The sequence below is a fragment of the Maniola jurtina genome, chromosome 20, assembly GCF_905333055.1.
Source record: "Maniola jurtina chromosome 20, ilManJurt1.1, whole genome shotgun sequence".
Classification (NCBI taxonomy): Eukaryota; Metazoa; Arthropoda; class Insecta; order Lepidoptera; family Nymphalidae; genus Maniola; species Maniola jurtina.
This window is the reverse complement of record NC_060048.1, coordinates 8,639,591-8,665,774: the sequence shown is the minus strand read 5'-3', so window position 1 is coordinate 8,665,774 and position 26,184 is coordinate 8,639,591. Positions and strand designations below refer to the sequence as shown.

The following is a 26,184-nucleotide window of genomic DNA, read 5'->3' as shown; positions in this document are numbered from 1 at the left end:
AGCAAATTGCTTGCGATCAGTGTAATGACACCAACAACAAATAAATACATTTTCTTTCTTTCTTTCTTTCTTTCTAATAGCTTAGTAAACAGTAAGGGTTTAACTGGGCATACCATATTACAGTGGGCCACTAAAAGTTGTGAAATAAAAAATTATCAAAAGAAAAATAAAACCGACTTCAAAAACCACAAACACTAAAAAGTAAAAAATAATTTTTGTTTAGCTACACGTGTAATGTACCTAGGTATGAAGTCGGGCGAGCTTCACTCTTGGATTTTTAATTTTGTTTTAATATGCTAGCTCGACTTCATACCTAGGTACATTACACGTGTAGCTAAACAAAAATTATTTTTTTCTTTTTAGTGTTTGTGGTTTTTGAAGTCGGTTTTATTTTTCTTTTGAAATTCTTTTTTGATACTATGTAGAGAAGTTACAATGAAACATAAGATATAGATGGATGGATCTAATACCTATACAAATAATGCAAATATGCTGGCTGTGGCTGCATTTCCGCAAGAAGTGCGCAAAAAATGAGCCAGCTACGGAGTTGGAGTAGCAGATACCGCAAAAGCTATCAGTCCGTCCAGGCGTGCCTGATCTAAGCGCCTATTTTATTTTCATTCCTCTGTCAATACATTTTTCTACGCTACTTACATATCGATATAACGTAACACTTATATAATTTTGTATACTAACCCGTGTAAAATCACTAGTCTCATACACACGCGCACAATAATTCACCGCTGTCACTATGTAAGGTGTGATTAGCCGCTGTCGTAAGTGTCGACAAGGCCGTAAAGCTGGACTCTAAATCACCCACATATACCTCGAGGCCTGTCTATCACGAATACCGGCTAATGGCCTTTGATACGGATTTGCTTAAGACGATCGCTGTTTGAGAAAGTATTCGTATTTATATACCTACCTATAAAACGAGTGTTTCGAAACATATTACATGGTAGGTAAGTTAGATCCATACGCACGGTCGATAAGTCGCCCGGCAACAAGTAATTTATAATATGGAAGTCGCCGTGCCTATGCGCACGGTGTCGCCGCAAATTCGCCCGCATATAAAATTAGACTATTATATTTTATGGATCGTACATAAAATTAATCTACATACCAAAAACATAAACAATGTACGATCAAAATAGAAATTGATGCCTCACGTGGAATTTTTTACTGCGAAAACATTGCGATATTAAAAACGTAAACATTTCTTGTGTAGTTTCTATTATCAAGAGCATAAAGGCTAGAATATAAACTGCAGGGTGGATGGCATGATCTTTGCTCCATATAAGTATGTACCTTCATATGGAACTCCTTTTGTGTTGGTAGCTTTGTTTTCATACAAAGGAATTCCATACATTTGCTCGTGATAAATTAAAAGTAAAAATATCTCCGTTTTCATTTTCAGATATACCTAAACGCTGCGCAATAGATTATGCAGATTAAGATAACTTTTAGTATTTACGTATCTACCTATAGGTTGATTGCTCTGTAGGTATCCATACTCTAGTCAGGGAAAGAAATTAGTATAGCCTCTCTCTGTAATTCCATACAAACGATAGAGTCTAAAATCTCAGTGAGCACCATTTTGAGTCACCAACCAATCACAAACATGTTATCAAAACAAATTCGAAATTCAATTTGAAAATGCTTTCAAAAAACATTCGAAATTCACTTAGAAACAAGTGTAAATTAAAAATTTATAACACCCCCGACAAGTGAAGGTTACAGTAAGAACTAGAAAAGAGCTGATAACTTTCAAACGGCTGAACCGATTTTCTTGGATTATAGCTAAGAACACTCTTGATCAAGCCACCTTTCAAACAAAAAAAAAACTAAATTAAAATCGGTTCATTAGTTTAGGAGCTACGATGCCACAGACAGATACACAGATACACACGTCAAACTTATAACACCCCTCTTTTTGGGTCGGGGGTTAAAAATAGTTTCGTTTGTGATTGGCTTGTAACTCAAAATGGTTAGCGCCCACTAAGATATTTTGCTCTATCATTTGTATGGGATTACTAACAGAGAGAACGATATACTAACTTCTCTCCACGTATTTATGCATTGATAGTAGTCTGACGCTCTGTCCCGGCGTAACTGACGTCACATAGGTACGCTTGATTCGAAAATCCACGTTTCCACTCAAGGAAAGCTTGGGCGGGTCAGCTAGTAAATGGAAAAAAATACCATCGTACAAGAAATGTAACACTTTTTCTTGTGATACCACAAAATCATGGTATTCGGATTTTTTTATTTACCTACTTGTGCTAAAAGACCTATCTACCGTCCTGCTTAGTTTCATGATTCTAGGTCAACAGTATATAGCTGTTAATTCCCTTTACAGACACGACAGACACACGGACAGACAAACAAGCGATCCTATAAGAAGTCAACCTTCGTTGTGTGTCTGGTCCCTTTTAGACGTGACAACGTCTTATAATTCGATAGAGCCGGCTGCACGCACGAAAAAACATGACTCATGCGGCGTTACCTCGCTCTGAGGTAACGCCGCATGAGTCGTTCCATGTAAGGCTTGAAGTGCAAGCGAGAGCGCGGAACGAGCGACAAAGAAGCACAATCGGCCTTTGTTGTCACGTTCAACTATCGTCAGTAAACCGACTTTACAGACAACCAATTTTTTTCTCTGGAGATACGGAACCCAAAAAGAAAATTACTAGGTAAAGGTCACAAGCAGAGGCTACGCGGTTTTATTCACGTGCGTATATTCCGCTAGACAGATTTACGAGGCAATCTCGCAGATAGGGGCACATAAATCAGCGATATAGTAAATATTGTGAACATAAGTGGACCGTAACTGGACACACCTGGCCCCGTGAAACTCTTTCAGTCGTATGTTAAACCAGGGAGAGAATAACGATTATAGCCCGACACAAACACAAAGCGCAAAGGTAACACTGAGAAATGTATGAATTTCTAACCAGAAATAATGAAATTAATGCCAGGTAATATGTGGTTATTATATTGTACCCTGTGACTCGATTCGCAGGGAGCCGCTAAGTTCTTTTTTAAATTCAGATACAAGTTAGCCTTTGACTGCAAACTCACCTGGTGGTAAGTGATGATGCAGTCTAAGATGGAAGTGGGCTAACCTGGAAGGGGTATGGCAGTTTTTATTTAACCCATATTCCTTTGGTTTCTAAACGGGAACGTACCGGAACGCTAAATCGCTTGGCGGCACGGCTTTGCTGGTAGGGTGGTAACTAGCCACGGCTGAAATCTCCCACCAGATTAGACCAGAAAATTAGAAATTATAAAATTCCAAACCCCTTACCGGGAATCGAACGCGGGACACTAATAAGACGACAGTGCTTACCACGGCGCTAGGGTGGACGTCATAAACAACGGCATTGTTATCATTAGCGAAGCTAGTCGCTTCATTTAGTTTTTAACCCCCGACCCAAAAAGAGGGGTGTTATAAGTTTGTCGTGTGTATCTGTTTATCTGTCTGTGGCATCGTAGCTCCTAAACTAATGAACCGATTTTAATTTAGTTTTTTTTGTTTGAAAGGTGGCTTGATCGAGAGTGTTCTCAGCTATAATCCAAGAAAATCGGTTCAGCCGTTTGAAAGTAATTATCAGCTATTTTCTAGTTACGGTAACCTTCACTTGTCAGAGGTGTTATCAATTTTTAATTTACACTTGTAAAACACAACGCTACTATTCATAGCAATTTTCAATACAAAACCAACTCACCCTTCCACATTTCACTAGGTCGGTACATGATGGAAATTTTCACAGCACTGAACCATTTCACCTTTCGCGACAACGCGTCTCGGAGCACTACAAAACAGCGAAGATTCAACCCAGTCTTATCACCGCTATCTGACGTAAGCTTGATAACGTGATACGGATTAGCGCATTGCAATATTTTCATTGAGTGCTCTAGAGAAAGTCTTGAGAGTGAATCGCTAATTGAATCTCTATGTAGATGCTAAATGCAGTTTGCACGTTTGATTTAACTTCAGTCTGCTTGCACATGCAGCCAAGGCCGTAGCTAGAAATTGATTTCAGGTGCGCGGAGGGCCAACAGCACCAAATTTTTAAATTATAACCGAACTTGAGCCGCCATCACACTTCACACTAATATTATAAAGGAGAAAGTTTGTATGTGTGTGTGTGTGTGTGTGTGTGTATGTTTGTTACTCCTTCACGCAAAAACTACTGGACAGATTGGGCTGAAATTTAGAATGGAGATAGATTATACCATGGGTTAGCACATAGGCTACTTTTTATCCCGGAAAATCAAAAAATTCCCACGGGAATTTTAAAAAACCTACATCCACGCGAACGAAGTCGCGGGTATCAGCTAGTGAGGTAATAAGGCCGCCAAATTATACCTGCTTATATTTTTGTTTTGCTTTGTTTGTGTTTTTCTGTATTAATTTTGTGGTGTACAATAAAAGTTCATTCATTCATGAGGAAAAAATTGCCTAAGTTGACGGCCTACCCCGTTAGTAGGTAAAAGTTTTGTTTTAGTGTAGAAAAAATTTAAGAGAAACATAAACGAGCTAGGCTAACAAATTCCGTTTTAAAGCACATTTTAAATGAGAAAAGTAAAGTATTCTACTAATATTATGAAGCTGGAGTATGGTCCTTTCATGGCCCATTCTCTTAACTGAAATTTGTACTATATAAAAGATTGTACTATAGAAAGAAGAGAAGCCTAATATCCCGGAAACGGACATATGCTAACTTTAATTCCGGAATAATTAAAGATTTCCCTGGGCTTTTTGAAACTTAAATCTACGCGCAAAAAGTAGCAGGCATCATCTAATGATAAAACATAAGCGCGAGTGAGGCGAGCGTGTTTTTTTTTTTTGATTTTAACATAAAAAAAATGGTGAAATCAAAAGCGAGTTTGTTTTTAAAAATAATTTTACTTTGTCTGGGATTTCTCTGCCCCTGGCTACGGCCATGCATGCAGCCCTAGAATAACAAGTGCGACAAACTCTCTTTTGCAACGCTTTGTCGATAAAAAGCATGATAGGGGCGTGTCACAGTGATTGTGCTCAGGCTCTGTAATCCAGGATTAGCTTAAAACCTAGCTATAAGTAATGATGGTTAGTAGACTCAACTCAGTCTTTCACACGGTCGAGAGGCACCACGACTGTTCACTATAACTTATCATTAGCCTAACTACAGTTTTATGTAAAACTGTGACCTAGCGGTGTCAATTTGCCTGTAGTTAGACTCTCCTTGTGTCCTGTGTGCATATTTTTATGGAGTGCTCTGTCTCTGTCAACTAATTACTCTATTCAAATACTAATCGGTACAGTTTGCATTTTCTAATAACTTAATTCACAACTGTAAAATGTTCGTTGTAAGTGAACTAGAAGAAGACTGAATAGACATCGTCTACACAGGTGTGCTCCACCTAAGCTGCATCATCAATATACTATTTGCTATGATTTTACATTGTTAAAAAATCTCAGATAAATATCACAATAATGAATAGGAAAATTATTTATCATTCATTGGTCTTAATAGGTCATACCAAAACTGACAGTGTACAGACAGACAGACAATGTACTGGGTACAGGTTTCATGTATTCGATCAGTAACGAGTAGACGTATTTATTACAGTTTATCATAACGTGAAAAGGTCATCATACTCGTAATATAAATATCATAACAAAACTTACTGAAAGGTCAGGTAACAGGTTATAGGCAAGTTGTTCCCACATCCATACTAATAACATTATAGTACTTAGGTAATTAGACTGTGTGTCTGTTTTAGTGCTTATAATATTATTATTAAAACGAGACATTGTTATATCGTCTTTTTGTAACTGAAACTAAAGTCAAAGGAACTCAGCCTTGAAGCTTTTTCTGTAAACCAACCCAGTACAAAAATATCACAGTTTTTGGGTGGAGAAAAACATTGTAAAATATATACTTAAATAACTTGAAAAATTATATAGTTAGCCCGGTTTATTATAATAGATACGGCTAATAAACCAGACTAACATTTTATTAGAAACACACTGTGGTCTGTGAGCATACATCCCTCGCCCCGCGTCTTTTTTAATTAATTAGAACACCCATGCAAATAGCAGACGAGAAATTACTCATGTCTCATGCCATTCGTGAAATTAGTTCATATCTATTAATTACTCATAGTTAAACTCTAGCTTAAGTTAAAGAGAAAATGTTAAGAAGCGACTACTTACAAACACTTTTTTGCCCTCCACATATAGAGAACGTACCTGCGAAAAAATAAAATAAATGTGAGAAAAACTAACAAAAAAGTGAAAAAAAATGTAAAAGTTTTGAAATAAAGGATATTCTTTTTTTCCAGTGGACTTTGTATAATAAATTATTATACTTAGAAGACTAATAATGAGCCGAAGTAAAAGTGTGAATAATATTATAATATCCACTTAAAAACGAATGGGGGTTTATTAGTTGTTTTAACATTAACTGAATAAGATAAGTTTTCTTGCACGCTTTATTTTTTTGATTATTCTTGTAAAATAATGACGAAACGAAACTTCTCTGGTAGATTTTGTAGTGCAGTAGATACAGCACAAACTATCTTGTCACGATCTTCGTACTTTACCTAAGTAGGTATACCTACTTTTTATTTTATCAGCAGTTCGTTGTACCACACGTCGTGTCAGTTAGTTTCTCCTTTTATATCTATACTAATGAATAAAATTGGAGTGTCTGTCTGTAATTTCGAAATAACTACCGCATATTAAGGTCATATGGTTATTTGAACGATACTATAACTGAATCACACGTTTTTAAAATTTTTGTCTGTCTGTCTGTCTGTCTGTCTGTTTGAAAAGGCTAATCTTGGGAACGGCTGAACCGATTTTGACGGGATTTTCACAGACAAGTAGAAAATTGACCAGGGAGTAACATAGGCTACTTTTTTAACCGACTTTCAAAAAGGGAGTTGTGTTTTTCTACCTATGTACACCGAAATCTCCGAGATTTCTGAACCGATTTGCGTCATTTCTTTTTTAATCGATAGAGGAACTTTGCGACATTGTTTCATAAAAAATTTGGAGTCCAACTCCTCAATCCTGATGCTGCAGGGGATCTGACCAATCCACGCGGGCGAAGCTGCGGGCATCAGCTAGTTCATTTATAATGTACAGATTCTCAACTTTTCCAGCAAGGCATCGAACCAAGACCTCCCACTTAAGATACAACATCACAATGCACCAAGGGAGGTCGTCAAATTTTTTTCCAAGAAGTTTCATTGTTTCCAGAACCCCCAAGTGTCCCTAAAGCTATTTCACGCTGACGCTGAAGTTATTAAACCACTGTGTCCTATAATTGACCTAGAAGATAAATTGTGAGCTAAATTGCGGTTAAAACTTCGTTAAAGCTCCCGGGAAAGTTTTATTATATGAGCAAACACTGATTAAGGATCAGTCTTACGGTATTAAATAACATCATTATAAGTGCAGCCTGCAAAGTTTCAAATGAACTTATCACCTTTGATATAAAAACTTGAAGATAAGTGCCCACTGGCTATATACTTAACTTGCACAAGTCAGCTATCAGTCAATGTTAATTTCTACAAGATTAATGGTTAAAATTAAGTTAAAATTGATTTACTGTTCGTGTTTATATGTGAATATTTGGATTTGGGTCCATTTCTTATACCAAATACCAAAATTTCAGGTTTGTAACTCATTTCGTCTACGAGCTAGAGACCTGTGACACGCGGACCGGACAAACAGTCCGGACGGACAGACAGACAGACAGTACAGTGACATTAATTTACAAGCATTCATTTGCATTGAACCCCTTGTACCACAGTGTAGTTAGACCATAGAGATAGCATATTTATCTATGAATTAGACCAAATAAACAGCATAATTAAAGAATCCAGTACATAAATAAATAGAGTTTTATTTCAGGCAAAATATATATGAGTAATAGACTTTTTTTTTTTGGACTTCGTCTGTGATTGCGTTTGCTGGCGCGCGTGCTGTGCCGTGTTTGGAGTGTTTTTTTCGTTAAGAGTGGCTGGTTGTTTTTGTGTTAGTTGGTGTTTTTTGGTGGTGGAACTGACTGGGAAACGCTCTGAAGGGGCGCCGCGCGTGTGTCGGCGGGCGCCGGCGCAGACGGAGTCCCATAAAGATACGGAGTCCATACTTGTATAAATTCAATAACTTGAAAATATCTACTAACTTGACATTGGCTAATCAGAGTAAAGCCAGATTTAAAGAAAAAAAAAAGACTTTTTCTTGTTTTTATTTTATTTTTTAAGGTTTTTAGATTTAGGTTCATTATTTTAATAATTTAGATTTTAGATGTTCTAAAATATAAGTATTTTACAATAAAAAAATTAAAAAAAAAACCTGTATTGTATTACAACGAATCTTCGCGGCCCTGAATTGAAACCGTTAAAACTCGCCGTAAACAAGAGAATTATTTATAACTAAGAACATGAAAATCACGTATGACGTGCATCTTGTGTGGTGTACCCCTCTACAAAGCAACAGGTGTTTCACATTGAACGAATGATTTCACAGAAACCGCTTTTTTGCTTTGTTTTGGAAAAAGTTGGCACAATATCAATGATCATAAACGCACCGCGTTGCGATGGTATAGCCTACCTACCTATTTTCATTTAGAATGCAAAATGAAATTTCGATTAAGGTTTGGGGTAGAGTGGTAGAGCTTGCTTCGCGTGATATTTTTCGAAATGTCTGGCATTTATGTCAATTGTTTCAAGTGTTTATTTTATACTTTGTTTTACACTGACTTGCCTTCCCGTGACCATTACTTACCTTATTAATCTTTATCTATATTATTAATATTAATATTTTATAATAAAATCATAACCCTTCCTTTCGGCTTAGCCGTAGTCGGGTAAAAAGAAAAGCTGATTGACTGACTGACTGTCTGACAGATCTATCAACGCATAGCTCAAACTACTGGACAGATCGCACTGAAATTTTGCATGTAGATGGCTATAATACATGTATGTCATGTATGACATCCGCTAAGAAAGGATTTTTGGAAAATTCAACCCCCATGTCCCCATGGGGGTTAAATTTGCAAAAAAAATTAAAATTAAAAAGTACCTACATATATTCTTGTACGATAGCACGGAATCCTTCAAGTATGAATCCGTGTCGCTCTTGACCGTTTTTTTGAGTAAAACAAATAACGTTGCTAAGTTAATTATCGACAGATTAAGGATAGATTTGTTTTCGATAGGCGGTTACATCTTGTTTATGTTGTATGTTTTATGTTGTAACCACGTTGTAACAATGGCGCCGTCGATTACAATCTACGTGTTAACATCGAATCGAACCGATCATTCACGCTCGGTAAACAACATGTAATTATCGAGGATAATAAGAATATTTATTTGCAAAAATAATGTTCACAAAAACTTTGCCATGTGAGCTACGAGTAACTGCCTTCCGTAGTACATTGGTTATTTACAATCACCAATAATCTAATTAACTTAATCAGTACAGGGATAAAGAAATAAAAATAAAATAAAAATTTGAGTATTTGGGCCTTTATCACCCGAGCTAGGATGAATTTATGTTGCGTTTTTTTCGGTGAGCTAAAACACCTCTCTACAAGTCCTTACATAATATACTCGTATTATCTTTATTGTAAAAGCAGCCTGTAATACATTTCAGGAACGTAGGTAGTTCCCCAAAATAGTGGATATCCAGTTTAAAAGGGCTCTCTCCGTCACTTACTCCATACAATCGTAGCCCCAATTTCATTTGAATATTAAGTAACCAAAATATCTGTGCCTGTGGTGTTTTAGATTTTTCTTAAAATATGTAGTTTTAAAATTACAGGGCCAAAGATTTGTATGTGAATTTTTAAGACTGCGTAACTTTGAAACCGAATATTTTAACGGAAATCTGGAAAACCACAGGCATAGATATTAGTTCCCGGAACGTTTCTACAAAATTCCATTGAGTATGATTGGTTAGTATTCCAATGAGAGACGAACTACGTTTGTATGGAGCTAGTGACGGAGAGACCCCTCTTAAGAAAATCGTGGAAAAACAAAATTCGTTCAGCACACTTCAGACGTTTGTTTATCTGCATTTTGATGTAAAATATAGGTTAAAAACATCGGTAAAAGGATGTCAGGCAATCTCAAATAAACGGTAACACGTAATATTATGTGCTAATAAAAAAGTGGGCCAACGTTTCAACAACATCACGAAATGTGCCAAATCGTACGAGATCCGAATATTCGGTCAAATAAACACAGCAGTACGTTACCAGTGCTGCAACTGTCATTATTCAATGATTTAGAGAGTTATATGCTAGACCGTGCTGGCCCCGGGCTGTGCCGCCTCCGAGACACACAGATCAGAAAATGTATTAGGTCACATCAGATCGTGCCTTGTCCAAGTCTTCTGAGCCTCGTCCGTGTTTACGTTAATTTCTTCATAGAAAATTGCAATCCGTGGATCGTCGCTCGGCGCGTCGGACGTGCCTCTAACGTGGCACGGCTCAGGCTCGGCATGGTTTAGCATAAATCATCCCTAAGCCGTGGTAGTTACACCTATCGCTTGTTTTAATGGCGAAGGAAAACATCGTGAGGAAACGTTCTGCATGCTTGAGAATTCTACATAACGTTCTCAAAGGTGTGTGAAGTCTGCCAATCGGACGGACTAGAGTCTTAAGCACTTCTTATTCTTTTTTTTATACAGCAGGGGAAATCCTCATGGACACCCACCACTGGGTAGAGCCGGACTCTTACCGGCTAAAAACCCCTGCTGTCTCCTTGTTGGCTGTGTACCCGCCTTGCAGCCTAAAACAGCTCAACACTTTTAAAGAACGTGTCTACGAATTGGTTAGTAATCAAAAAAATATTCAAATGCGAACCTCACTATGTTTCTAAGGATACAAAAAAATGTCTTTAATCTTAGTTACAATGAAAATATTTTATATAATAATATGAAAACGTAAATCTAAGGTTTAGTTGCTATCGTGTAACGAGAATAACACGTAATAATGGCTGCGACGTGAGCCAAAAATCTAATTTACGCCCAACAAGAGAGAAAAATAAACCACGTAAAACATTCTGACACGTAGGTAACCAAAGACTAACTTGTTTGAAGAAGTCATAATTTTAAAGTTCAAATTTACAATTCGCATGAGCAACCGTCCTTTAAGAGTCACTTCAAGTTATGCAAAAGAGAACGTTTCAGAAAATTTTAAACTAGTTTGCAACTGAATTGAAAATTTAGCTGCAGTAATAACGTTATTTTATGTTTCTGCAATTTGAAATTTTTGAGCTCATTGAGTCGGCAGAGCTTAGTTGGTATGGTCTATGATGGGAAGGGACATGATGGATTGACGCTGAAATCCGTAAACGGCGCGAGTATGCCTCTCTTATTGCGAGTTACATTTTTGTTCCGTTTGCCATGGAAACCCTGAAAGCCTCCTATATTCTCTATCTGTAAAACAAACTTATACCTCAATTTTACTGCAAAGCTTTTAAAGCGTCACTGACTTTCTAGTGGATTTGCGTAAACATTATTTATGATGTCATTCTAGCATCAAGAGCTTAGTTACATCCCGGTTTATTTGCTTTTATTATGATTTGCTATATTTACAATCATGTTCACATTCACATTTTTATATGGGGATATCGTAAATTTTGGAAATACTTATGCTGTCAAAAATTTCGGCCACCCAACCTCCATCCTAATCCATACTAATATAAAAAAACCGGCCAAGTGCGAGTCAGACTCGCGCATCGAGGGTTCCGTACTCGCGTAATTTTTCAGACATTTTGCACGATAAATCAAAAACTATTTTGCATAAAAATAAATAAAAATCTGTCATAGAATATACATGTAACGCCCTTTCAAATGATACCCCACTTGGTATAGTTATTTTACTTTGAAAATTGAAATGCGTTTTAATTTTTTTTAATGATGTAAACACAAATTCACGGTTTTCGGATTTATTCCTTTACTTGAATTATCAGACCTACCTACCTACCAAATTTCATGATTCTAGGTCAACGGGAAGTACCCTATAGGTTTTCTTGACAGACAAACAGACAGCAAAGTGATCCTATAAGGGTTCCATTTATCCTTTTGAGGTGCGGAAAGATTATAGGATACGATATGTAGAGTCCATAATACATAATATAAAGGATAATACGAGTATTATTATGCAACAAACTTTGTCAAACCGAGTGAAGCTATGATCTTACTGCATGTCTCCTCACTGCAATATCACAAATAATATAATTCTGGATCATATCGCAATCGCAAATGCAATTTAAAAACCAGGCGCCTTTTAAAATAGGTACTCCTGATCTTGTCTGAGTGGATTTGCTCGAACATTATTTACGGTCACCGCATGCGATTTTATTGCTTTATGCACTATTGTATTTGCTTAAATAGAAGCTAAAATATCTACAGTATTGACTTTATTTTTAACCCCCGACCCAAAAAGAGGGGTGTTATAAGTTTGACGTGTGTATCTGTGTATCTGTCTATCTGTCTGTGGCATCGTAGCTCCTAAACTAATGAACCGATGTTAATTTAGTTTTTTTTGTTTGAAAGGTGACTTGATCGAGAGTGTTTTTAGCTATCATCCAAGAAAATCGGTTCAGCCGTTTGAAAGTTACTCTTTTCTAGTTACTGTAACCTTCACTTGTCGGGGGTGTTATAAATTTTTAATTTACACTTTTCTTAAATAGAAGCTAAAATATCTACAGTATTGACTTTATTTTATTGGTCTGAAGAGAACAAAATACAGGATAGCTAGTAATTGTTAGGTTTTATCAAAACTCCCGTGGAAACTCTTTGATTTTCCGGGGCAAAAAGTAGCCTATTTCCATCCTTAGGATGCAAGCTATCTCTGTATGTCCAATACACAGCTTAAGGAACATCCTGAGGAAATGTTCTTCCCTACATCCGGGCATCTGCAAAAGGGCCATGTCTCGAAGATGGAGAACTCCAGACCAGACGGAGTCCCCACTGCTCTAAGGTGATACCTACTATTACCTATATATAAGTACGTATAGCTAAATATTCCTACTGTTCTAAATTATCTTAAATAATTCATACTTATTTAAATGCAAGAGTGTGTGTATATTATGACGTTTTGGAATAGAGATAAATAATGGATCTCGAGGGATATTGGCTACTTTTTAACAAAGAGTTCCTATGTGATTTTTCGAAAACCTATCACACGTGGGTGAAACCACGGTCACCATCTACTTAGTATCATAAATCATTTCATCATTAAAGTCCCTTCCAAGGAAGGATATAAAAATATATTACTGACATAAAAACTGGCAAATCTGCTGCAAATTTTAATCCATTTCGTATGAAAAATGTTTTGCTTAGTTGGTGTATAATTTTTCATTACGTAGACAGAGTGTTTTGAAGAATCGAGTTACATTTTCGCGGGGACAGCGTTTCTACGAAAAGCAAATCAGCAAGTAGGTAAGTAGGTACTGAGTGTACTGATTTACGTGAAACAATTATTAAAGTACATTCATTCAAATACAGAGTGAAGCAGTATTACCTATCATTACAAGAGAGTATTTTATTATATTTTATATATATTATATTTATTCGTATTTGACATATTATATTATGCCTAAGTATAACTATTTATTATTATATTATTATTGTATGTAAGAAATTTGTGTAACTATTATTGTGTAGCACTTGTATTAACCATTTTATAAATCTAGTACCTAAATATAAATCTAGTCTAGTAGTCATAGGGACCTATTCCACGTATTTATGCACCTTACTCACAACCTGCACGGGGAAGCTGGAAGAAATCTCTGTTTAGAGATAAGCATTTCCTTTGTACATAGCTTAATTTATCTTAACTTTGTAACTACAATTTTGGTACATGAAAAATAAATATAAATATATATAAAAAGTAACAACTTTATTCTTGTTATTTATAAGGATCGGTTGGAGGAATTAACATTTAGTAGAAGTACTCTACGAATATGATAGTGACGGAGTGATCAGCATAAACACTAAACAGTTTTGAAAAATTTGCCGATCATGTAAAAATAAAGTGATCACGATCTCTCAACTGTGTAGTGACGTTCTATTTTAGTAAATGACGTTCTATTTTAGTGACCAGCGCGGTCACAAATTCTTTTATTGCTAGTTCCATTGATGTTACAGTTTTATGATGTACCAGCATGTTCTTCTCTTCCGTTCATATAAATAGGCATTGCATGATTTAAACTAATGTCGACATCACGTCAATCTTATACGAGTAGGTATATCGAAAATTCATACTAATATTATAAATGCGAAAATGTGTCTGTTTGTCTGTCTGCTACGTTTTCAAGGCCCAACCGCTGAACCGATTTTAATGGGTACAGACATGGGATATATCCCAGGGAAGGACATATGCTACTTTTTATCCCGGAAAATCAAAGAATTCCTACGGGATTTTAAAAAACCGAAATCCACGCGGGCGAAGCCGCGGGCATCCTCTAGTAGCAAAATATGTGATAGGTGGGCTGATAATGATGATGATCACGCCAGAGCATAGTTATATCAGAGCTACGGGCAAGATATTACTGTGATATTACCTTAGATAGTAGGTCCCAATATTGCATTTTGTGGAAGTTGGCTTCGCTGAAACAGTTTTAGTTGCAAACTTGTGAAATGTAATCATGAAACTGCATCAAATTGTTTTGATTGCTTCTGGTGAAAACAAACTCCGTTAACTGTGAAGCTCGTTGAATTGAGTTATTGTTTTGACTTTGCTATTTCCTTTCTTCGTGTACAAATTACTCATTTACAGAATCTATACATAGGTATTTGGCTGTGGTCAAAATAAACTTAATACTTATACTAGGGCTTAGGGCCAACCTTTTTAAATAATTAATTGATCCACCTTGGATTAATTAGCTTGGGTGTAATTTTTGAAAGTGGAGAGGGTCTAGGTTTTAATTTATTTAATAACTAGCTGATGCCCGCGACTTCGTTCGTGTGGATGTAGTTTTTTAAAAATCCCGTGGGAACTCTTTGATTTTCTGGGATAAAAAGTAGCCTATGTGCTAATCCAGAGTATAATCTATCTCCATTCTGAATTTCAGCCAAATCTGTCCAGTAGTTTTTGCGTGAAGGAGTAACAAACATACACACACATACACACAAACTTTCGCCTTTATAATACAGTGTGATGTGATACGATAGGCAGCTAATACTTTTCGTAGGCATAAAATGCATGTGAAAAAAACTTCAATTTATTTTTACGTTCAGTAACGAGTTCTTCAAATGCCAAGTCTATCCAATTTGCACCACTCAGTTTTAATCACAGGACTCGACAGTTTAATTTATTTTCCGTTACGGAGTTTTCCAAAACACAAAGCCTTTCGACACAGAATCTCGGAAAAGATAAAGGCAAGAAACTCGACAATCGGCAGTGTAATTTAATTTCAGTTCAAATGCCATTTGAGCATCTCTTCTATTCAAACAACGAAATACCACATACCTAATGTTATCGCACATGTTTGCCGCGCTTTTGAACGGAAGTCACGTGGCATCTGTTGGTAATGTTTTTAGGAACGCAACGGTGGCGCCACCTCGGAAAACTATCTTGAAAGTGGCCTGCGAGAGTTCGACTCACTTTGGTTCGGTCGATCTTAGTGTGCGGACGTGTTTTATCAATCTGTTATTATTGCGCTAACTCAGTTTTGTTGAGTATCAAGCCTGAATCATGCAAATAAGGGTTATATTTATTCTTTCTTATATTTTTATTGAGGTTCACTTCTGGTATGCTTATATCAGAAGTGGGATTGTAACCTAATTGCCCACCTGCTTTTGGTTCATCTGACCGACATTAGAATCAATTAATCAAAATAAAGTACTTAAACTTGATTTTTAAAGTTTCGTAGTAGTTTTGCTTTTTGTATATTCTGTGTAAAGTGTTGTTTCAATAGCATTGTGGTAAACGAAAACGTGATTCAAGTAAGAAAGCGTTATCTTTCCACCGTCGTCCGAGCCACGTTTACAGGTTGCGTGGACACTCGACAATCGCTGCTGCCCGGTACCCGCGCTAACGAGTGGTACAGGTACCAACATTGTGCGTGGCGACGAATCGACTGCTAGCCGCACATCTACCTGCATCTTCGTTGATTAAAGTAAGGTCTAATAATTATTTCATTTGTAACTTTGACGCGCATATTTTCAATATCAACGTTTGGTGTGGAAAATATTACAGGGTAACGAGTGTGTGGCTTAACGAATGTTTAAATTTGTTGATTGTTGTCATAGTACTAAGGGTTATCGCATACCCTCACGTTTAGGATACTGCCATAAATAATAATTTACAGTGACAGTAGATTTTTTGTCGATGTAGGTAAAACTGAAAAATTATTTCCGTTCAAACCGTGATATCCTACGGTTTTTGTGAACTAGTTTTGGTTCTTCCACTGTCCGATATCTATTAAGAAAATAAGAAAGAAGCCGGTAAATTGATGTGTCATTTCGATTATTGTCACCTTCCGTGAAAACCTACCTACGTTTGGTAAAATAAAATATGGCCACGTTATATTGACTGTTTTGATAAACGATTCAGAATCAGTCAACCTTGATCCATTAATGACTAATAACTTTTTGTGAAGTACCAATAATGTAAATTTTTGAAAAATAATAATAATAATAATTAGACATAGAGTCTCAGAATTCAGTACCGGCGTTATGCTGTCGTTGAAGGTATCGGTAGACGTTACATGTGTTGGCAATAACAGAACGCGAATGGTTACTTTCAGTCCAAATGTAAAAACCTAATATTTAAGACGTTGCCTATTGAGTTTTTCGATATAAAATTTGAAATTGATTTTAATATGGTCGTAAATCGTTATGTGAATAGGTACGCCTGTCATATTAGAGACAGACGTACTTAACCGAACGAGAGTTCCTTCATTTGAACTCTGTGCTCACATTTACCTTTCATTTCTTTGAAATTTCCGGTACAATACTGCGACTGTGGATGCGAGGCTTGTCACTTGCCGTGACATCTCGATAGTGCTGTGGTGCTACGCCACGCACGTTGCTGCGAAACGTGGTACCTCATCGTGGCGTATCAGTGAGATCTGTTGCCTGTCTCATGAGGCAATATGATAAGTGCTGCTAAGCGTTTGTTTATGCTGTTCGGTAAGACCATTCCAGTTTGTTTTTACTTGTGTTCATGATGTCGGTATGTGTTGTAGTATGAGGCACTTTCTTTGAATAGTTGCGAGCACAGTGAGTAACTCTTACTCACATACCGACTTAGACTTGATCTCGTGAGATATGCAAGCCAGTGTGTTGGTACGTAGGCACATTCAACGCTTTGAGAAAGGCAATAATGCCTGTTACCAGTGAGATATACTTATGTTTTTAATAATGCTTCTGTTACTTCATAAAAGGGAGTTGCTTATATTATGTATACTATACATATACATGTGAGTTACTTTAGCCAAAAAGATTTCAATCGAGTCAGTCTCATTTTTAATTTTAGATTTCCGTTAGTACTTTTATTAGAATCGTATTAAATACGAATGTTCTTTTGCTCTTCATTGTTATGATCAGGACAAGCCGAGCTAAAAAAAAAAAAATAATTAATGACTGAGTTGTTAGAAAATAAAATATACCCACCGACAGACTGAATATGATAGGAGATGGGTCGTTCCTATGACTTGTATTTGGCAAGTGATTAGAGTGAATCATGACGAGATAGGCCATTAGTTGTGGATAAATCATTGGAAGAAATCTAGTTATTATATTGGTTCCCTAAAATGAAAAAGGTTGTATCTAAATATATAAAGGATTGCATTTATTTAGTTTATTCAATATGAACCCCTGGTTAAAACTGGATGACTTGTGTGTCAAGCGTTTAGAGATGGCCTAAGATGTTGTCAGGTAATAATACCATTTTAATGCATCTTATGGCTTTTGGATTGATTGATATTATTTTAAAGTACCTAGTATGAGACTTACTTTTACCTTATCTTAAATGTCTTTTATGTCATTATACTTCAAATTTGTATATCGGTACGAAGATAAAAGTTGTGAAGGTATTTAATCGTGTAGAATTAATCAATTACAATAGAAGTTACTATAAATCTTATAGTAAGATGAACTGGCCGTCGATGGAACAGTTCAGAATAAGTCTACGTATCAGATATACAAGTAGCTCGTACATCCCTTTGTTTAATTGGTTAAATTTCTCGAAGTTCTTGTTGGATGGACCTCCAATTACTGGCTGTTGATGGGATAGTGGATTGGAGGCCACTCATTGGAATTCGGGAAATAGGTTGTTCATAAATCATTTTGATTGATTAAATTTTGCGAATTCCATGTGTTGGATGGACCTCCGATTGCTGGCCGTTGATGGGATAGTAGATTGGAGGCCACGTATTGGAATTCGGGGCATGTGGACCTCCAGTTGCTGGCCGTTGATGGGATAGTAGATTGGAGGCCACGTATTGGAATTTGGGACATGTGGACCTCCAGTTGCTGGCCGTTGATGGGATAGTAGATTGGAGGCCACGTATTGGAATACGGGACATGTGGATCTCCAGTTGCTGGCCGTTGATGGGATAGTAGATTGGAGACCACGTGTTGGAATTTGGGGCATGTGGACCTCCAGTTACTGGCCGTTGATGGGATAGTAGATTGGAGGCCACGTATTGGAATTTGGGACATGTGGACCTCCGGTTGCTGGCCGTTGATGGGATAGTAGATTGGAGGCCACGTCTTGGTATTCGGAAAATAGCCAAATCAAATTTTCTTATTGCTGTTTTTGTTCTCAGCAACTGCACCAGACATAAACGCCATCCAGGGACGGAGGCGTGCACAGGACAGCCGTGTTATCGCACATGTTTGCCGCGCTTTTGAACGGAAGTCACGTGGCATCTGTTGGTAATGTTTTTAGGAACGCAACGGTGGCGCCACCTCGGAAAACTATCTTGAAAGTGGCCTGCGAGAGTTCGACTCACTTTGGTTCGGTCGATCTTAGTGTGCGGACGTGTTTTATCAATCTGTTATTATTGCGCTAACTCAGTTTTGTTGAGTATCAAGCCTGAATCATGCAAATAAGGGTTATATTTATTCTTTCTTATATTTTTATTGAGGTTCACTTCTGGTATGCTTATACTAATCAAATTCGCCGTGTAAATTTTAGCTAGGCCACGTATAATTTGTGAAGTTACCATACTTTACGAAACGTTTTACTTATATAGAGATAAAATAAGTTTTAATTTAATTTCAGTTAATTACGAGTTTTTCAAATATCAAGTGTACCCCATTTGTGTTACTCAGTTTCTTTTTAATTATATAGACTAGCGCTTGGCTGCAATCAGACTTGTTAACAAGTGATGATGCAGCCTAAGATGAAGCGCGCTTGCCTAGAAGATGCCTATTCATTCTTGACTTAGCAGCTAGCTTAGACTAGCAGGGAACTCTACAGTTCAATTTTATTGCGTTCACGGCGTTTCTCAACGCAAAGCTTCTTCTTGTAGTGAGTCTGTGTAAGTTCAAAGTAGATTCTACAGAGAAGGTTACAAGCAACTTGACAATTTAATTGAAACCCTCGTAGCTTTAGTTTGAATTATGTATAATTATGTAATTAAATATCACCACTTCTTCAAACTATCTTCCAAATCTGACGAAATACCACATAATGAAATTAATAATGTCAATTTTAAATAAATAACATTAAATGTAATCAAATTCCGTGTACAAATTATAGACGGTTATAACATGGTTATAATAATAATTAGATAAGTATTTGCACGTACAAAATATTCAGGCAATGTTTAATTTACGAATATCTAGTTACCATACTTTTTTATACGTGATGCCAATTCTGATTTTTTTTTGATTTCTCTTACGAGTTTTTGAAATGCCAAGTCTACACTATTTGTGCCACTCGGTTTTTAGCACGGAACTCAGCAACTTAATTTGATTTCAGTTACGGAGTTTTTCAAATACATAGCCTCTCCGTTTGTATTAAGGCTGCATTAGTTCAGTAAGTATGTAGATTCAACTCATTCAACTGAGAAGATTACGGTAAGTATGTAGATTCAACTCATTCAACTGAGAAGATTACGGTAAGTATGTAGATTCAACTCATTCAACTGAGAAGATTACGGTAAGTATGTAGATTCAACTCATTCAACTGAGAAGATTACGGTAAGTATGTAGATTCAACTCATTCAACTGAGAAGATTACGGTAAGTATGTAGATTCAACTCATTCAACTGAGAAGATTACGGTAAGTATGTAGATTCAACTCATTCAACTGAGAAGATTACGGTAAGTATGTAGATTCAACTGTGAAGGTTACGACAAGAAACTCGACAGTCGGCAGTTTAATTTAATTTCAGTATCTCTGGTATCTTCACTATAATATCTACACAATGAAACACCACATAACCAAATCCCGTGTATAACTTAACACCAAACCCTTTCTGTTATTAACCGAAAACTTTATGATTCCTAAGCCACACAAATAAGGGTGCAGTCAGAGTAAATAGTGCCTCAATTAAGCTGGATTGGCGCGAATTGTTCCCGAAATTAACGGGATAAATCTGGGCATCTTAATTTGATTCTGAGGGCTCGTGGATGTGTTTGCTTGAAGTTGTTGTCTTGACTGGCTCTTGGCATAATTGACTAATGTATGAGGACTATGAAAGGGGGAATTCCTAAAGCTGTACTTTCATCAAAATCAGGCATCTGTTAGACAAAAAAAACCGGCCAAGTGCGAGTCTGACTCGCACACCGAGGGTTCCATACTTGGATATTTTTTTCGACATTTTGCGCGATAAATCAAAAACTATTATGCATAAAAACAAAAAAAAATCAGTTTTAGAATGTACTGGTAAAGCCCTTTCATATGATACCCCACTTGGTATAGTTATCTTACTTTGAAAAATGAAACACATTTTAATTTTTTTAATGATGTAACCACTAATTCACAGTTTTCGGATTTATTCCTTTACTTGTGCTATAAGACCTATCTACCTGCCAAATTTCATGATTTTAGGTCAACGGAAGTACCCTATAGGTTTTCTTGACAGACATGACGGACGGACGGACGGACAGACAGACAGATAGAAAACCTTTCCTTTTGAGGTACGGAACCCTAAAAATTGAATTGTGTTGACCAATCGCCGATTCAGTTCAGTTTTCGATTTTTTGCACTTACATTATGGAAAAGGCCATCAGACCACAATCCACAAGTCAGAAGAGACACCGGAACAGCAAGAAGTTTATTTGTTCTGAAAATGTGTGACTGACTTCATAGTATCAGTGGTATTGATTTATAATATGGGTAATGATATTTTACTTAGTACGGAATACGGACTATGCAATGGTAGTATAGATTCAATAGGCCAGTTAATTTTGCATCTAACCTTGCAATTACGAACGGCTGTTATCAGCACCATATTCAACTGTGGGCAAAAATCAATAATATCCTGTTGGCCTGATAACGCCCCAGTAGATATCGGCCTACACGTTGCTACTGTGCCATATCTTTATTTTATTACTTACCTTTAATAGGATAGTGGGAAAACTTAGTGTAAAAACTTTGGGAAACAGTATTAGGGAATATAGGCAAATCATAATATTATAGAATAAGCGCATGGTCGCCGCGCGATTTTTAACCCCGGCCCAAAAAGAGTGGTGTTATAAGTTTGACGTGTGTATCTGTGTATCTGTCTGTGGCATCGTAGCTCCTAAACTAATGAACCAATTTTAATTTAGTTTTTTTGTTTGAAAGGTGGCTTGATAGAGAGTGTTCTTAGCTATAATCCAAGAAAATCGGTTTAGCCGTTTGAAAGTTATCAGCTCTTTTCTAGTTATTACTGTAACCTTCACTTGTCGGGGGTGTTATAAATGTTTTAATTTACACTTGTAGAAATTATGAATTCGCTAAGCGCCATCCCAATTCCTCCGGATGTGAGTTTGTTTATGGTTGGTCGTTCAATCGTGGAGTCCAGTCGACGTGATTGTTTGCATGGATATGGGTACCTACCTAGTCAAAGACTTGGATATATACATAGGCTAGGCTAAAAACTAGGTAAATACCTAGTTTTTCTCCCAGAAAGTCAAGAATCCCACGAGATTTATAAAATCCTAAATTCACGCGGACGAAGTCGTGTTCATCGTCTAATTTTCTAATAACTGTCCGCATTCTTCTGAGTTCTGACCCACAGTCTGGTAGAAGGATACCTAACTATTACCTATCTATTGTTAGGTGGGATTTGTAGGTAGATAGTCTGTGTGTGGCTTAGTGCCCACTGACGTTCTCCAAGAGTCTATGGTTTTGGGGACTCTACACTCTCTGGTGACGATTGGAATGGCGGATGGTCGATTGTGCTCGATTGTCACATCACACTTCACACTAATATTATAAAGGAGAAAGTTTGTATGTGTGTGTGTGTGTGTGTGTGTGTGTGTGTGTGTGTGTGTGTGTGTGTGTGTGTGTGTGTGTGTGTGTGTATGTTTGTTACTCCTTCACGCAAAAACTACTGGACGGATTGGGCTGAAATTTAGAATGGAGATAGATTATCCCCTGGATTAGCACATAAGCTACTTTTTATCCCGGAAAATTAAAGAGTTCCCACGGGAATTGTAAAAAACCTACATCCACGCGAACGTAGTCGCGGGTATCAGCTAGTAAATTAATAATTATGTGAACAGTTAAATAATAGGTTGTTAAAGTACCTACATAAAAGTGTTTATATCTATTACTTTGTATATTTAAATGAATAGGTCGTTCTGCAACCCCATGTCTACTGAACCGCAAGAGTTGCCCCATTTACTTCCGAGGCGCCAAAAACTGAGTCAGATTTATACAATAGAAAGAAGTACTTAACACTATTTTCATATCTTTTGATTCGCGTCGCTGATTGCTAAATCAAACAGACACGGTGCGGTGCAGAGATAAGTATAAATATATAAAATAAATAAACATAGGTAAGAAATATTATTAAAATGAAAAATACCTGCAAATTCTTCGATATGAACATCCATTATCAAAAATTCATGTTGTCCTTAGAAGTAGAGTCAACACACCAGCACTATTTTATTACACACAAAAACATATATTTATTAAACTGGAACAACACTAGCCACACTGTCTATGATCAAAGTAGATCCGATAAATAAAAAAAAATACAATTATTATTTATCTTTACGCCGCCACGATAACATGATTAAATACATTACGTAGCCGTAGTGATTTATTTGGTAAAAATGTCGGCAAAGCGTAGCTCTATAGTAATAATAATATTAGTATTTATCTAACACAAACTAAACCACTTATAATATCTTTATGGAGTAGATACGTACATTCTATAATGGCGTGTAGAGATATGCATCATTGCTACTTTTAAATCGTTTTCAATTAGTGAAATTATTTTCTTTGTTCACAGTGATTTCCATGCGATTTTTCGATTTTTGCACTTGCAATCGTTTGCTACACTAATTTAACTAGAAATTATGATCAAAATCACTGATATTTTAAAGGTCTTTTTTGACGATGGCTTTTGCGATGCGATAGTAGAAAGGTGAAGGAGGAAGCAGGTCAAAAGTTCTTTGGCACACTCTCCGAAGTACATGTACGAAGGTATAAAAGCCCCTAAATAAATAAAGAAAAGAAAAAATATCCTGTAGGATACCGATGGACAGGTAACTTTGCGCCGGTGTTCTAAACTTTGAATTTAGAATTAACGTGTTGCTATGAAAAGGCTTTTCACATGATTTTTCATGTGTGCTACCAATGTGATGGTTCATCTCTAGTGACGCGCTTACATCAACGAGTACCCGTATGTCGATTAAAATTAATGTGATTCGATTCAAATTATAACGTAATTAATACAACCTTAAACATACCTACTGAATTTATAAATGCGTGTGTCAATCTGTCTGTTTATCTTAGGATTCGTTTAGAATTTTTAGATCTTGCTAGGCATAAAAGAATTTGTTGTTTTTTCGATTGTAAACTCTCTCTAAAGTCTAAACCTACCATGACCACTCTGGAAACTCCATACTCAAAGTATGTACGAGACCCTATTTTTGTCTTACGGCAAAACTGAAATAATTTCATGATCTGGATACACTTAATTTCATAACTTAAAACTGATATTATACACAATAATTGCTTGGTGTACAAAACGAAGGGTATTTGCCAATATGCAACAAGTGTCAAATAACCGTGAAGAATGTCGCAATGGGTGTGAGGTATAAAATTTCGCCGAATCGACCTGCTTTATCGCCTGTCGTATTATGATTTTGTAAACAAACGGTAGCGATTCACAAGGCTAGAGACAGCACTAGTGGGTCTCCGATGTGCGGAATTCAGCGACAAATCTGAATGGGAATATTCCGCGTTAGGCTGCGTGACCAGTAAAGCAAAGCGGATGTTCAATTATAGACCAGTCAAGTTACTATTGAATGACGTGATATAATTATCACGTCATCTCTAATATCTGATTGGTTGAAAGCACTCATGTCTGCTTCCCTCCGCTTTAGTAGGAACAGAAAAGTGAAATCGGACAGATCAGCGAAAACGTGGGGCAGGACTTTTGTCCTTCCAGATCAGAGGCTCTCTTTAATCTCTTAACATTTTAATAAAATAAACTGGAACGGAATTCTGCGCGGTTTTCGACTGACGAAATTCCGCTAAACCTTCTACCTAACCTTATTGTCTACATCATATTTCAATAATTATGCGTCAGCCATGGGCGTCAGCGTTACAATGTTTGTTTAGTTATAAATTAGAGCTTTCACAGCTTCCTTTGATTACGTAACTATAAGGTAGTTAAGTAGGTACCTCCTGGTTTAATATTTAACGTAATAGCTACTGCTTTTCGCTGACTATACTTAATTATTATCATAACTTGCTTTCTCTTCAAAGTTGTCTTTCTTTATCATCATTAAATCCTTCCCTTTCAAAGCATAGGGCAAAAACCACTCTTCTCCAAGTTTATCTATACGCTATATGATTCAAGCTTCAAGCTCGCATCAAGCACAGAATACTAATATAACCCCTTTATTTTGTACCCCAAGTAAGGCTGATCTTTTTGCTTCGTATAAAATAATCTCGATCATTATAACGAAGTTCAATTGATAAAATAATGAAAATATTTAAAACAATATTTTTCGCGATATTGTAAACGCTATTCCTTAATCAAAAGTTTTCACTAGCTCAGCAAAAATTTTATCATTCACATTAGGATTATGATGTAATAAATAAAGTTATAAATAAGCGTTGATAAAGTAAGTAATATCTTTCTTCAGTTATCGAAAAATCGTCTTAAAATCTGAAGCGATTGAAACAAATGGCTATACTTAAATCGCACTGCTCTTAACAAAATTACCAATAAAAGAAACATTAATAGCATCGTATCGTCGTCACTATTAAAATGGTGACGTCATCAGTTCTCTCATTTTACGCCAAAGTACGATTTTTCCGTCACAGGCAGGCCTATATCTATTTTGGTATTGGTTTTGGACGCACTCAATTTCATATAAATCGATCAAGCGGATGAGTATTTAGGAATCCCGCGGGAACTGTTTGTTTTTCCGGTAAAAAGGTAACCTATGGTCCTTCCCCGGAATTATCCTAAGTCTGTACAAAATTCCATTAAAATCGGTTCAGCGGTTGAGCCGTGAAAGCGTAGCAGACAGACAGACAGACAGACACACTGTCGCATTTATAATATCAAGTATGGATGGATAATAGGTGTTACTTGTTATTAATTTACACGGTAATTACTAATTATTATATTTGTGGAAATGTCACTGTGAATATCACTTTTGTCACTTTTCAGTTTTCACCCAAGTAATATTTCACTAATTTATAATGTAATGATGTAACGAATTTTGATCGCGTGAGGTTCAATAATATGTGTATTACTTGACGCGTTAATTATTTACGGTTTTCTATTGATATTAATATAAATCGATCGGTTTGTCCGGTGCACAACAAGACTTAAGGTCGACTGATAAGCGGCGGCGCATACCGGCGCCACGCATGTGATGTTCATTAAATTACCTATTGTATGTTTATTTTAATGTTGTTTGGATGAATTTGAACGTTTACATTTGCGATTAGGCTACAGCTATAAGTATACTTTATATAAGACTAGCTGATGCCCGCGAATTCGTTAACGTAGATATAGGTGTGAAACTCA

At 36.5% G+C, this 26,184-nt stretch overlaps 1 protein-coding gene across 6 annotated transcripts in view; it reads right to left on the bottom strand.

The window, feature by feature from the left end:
- The window catches only part of LOC123875953 (high affinity cAMP-specific and IBMX-insensitive 3',5'-cyclic phosphodiesterase 8), a 174,003-nt gene that overhangs the window by 98,986 nt on the left and 48,833 nt on the right, over window positions 1-26,184 (bottom strand). For 2 of the 6 annotated variants that reach the window (XM_045922069.1, XM_045922070.1), the window contains exon 3: window positions 6,206-6,241. The exons of 2 other annotated variants lie outside the window; for them this stretch is intronic. In XM_045922069.1, coding sequence (XP_045778025.1) covers window positions 6,206-6,241 — 36 coding nt within the window. Of the gene's footprint in view, window positions 1-3,728; window positions 3,807-6,205; window positions 6,242-22,992; window positions 23,242-26,184 lie in introns of those variants that run through there. 2 more of the 6 variants (XM_045922078.1, XM_045922077.1) reach the window with 2 other exon arrangements.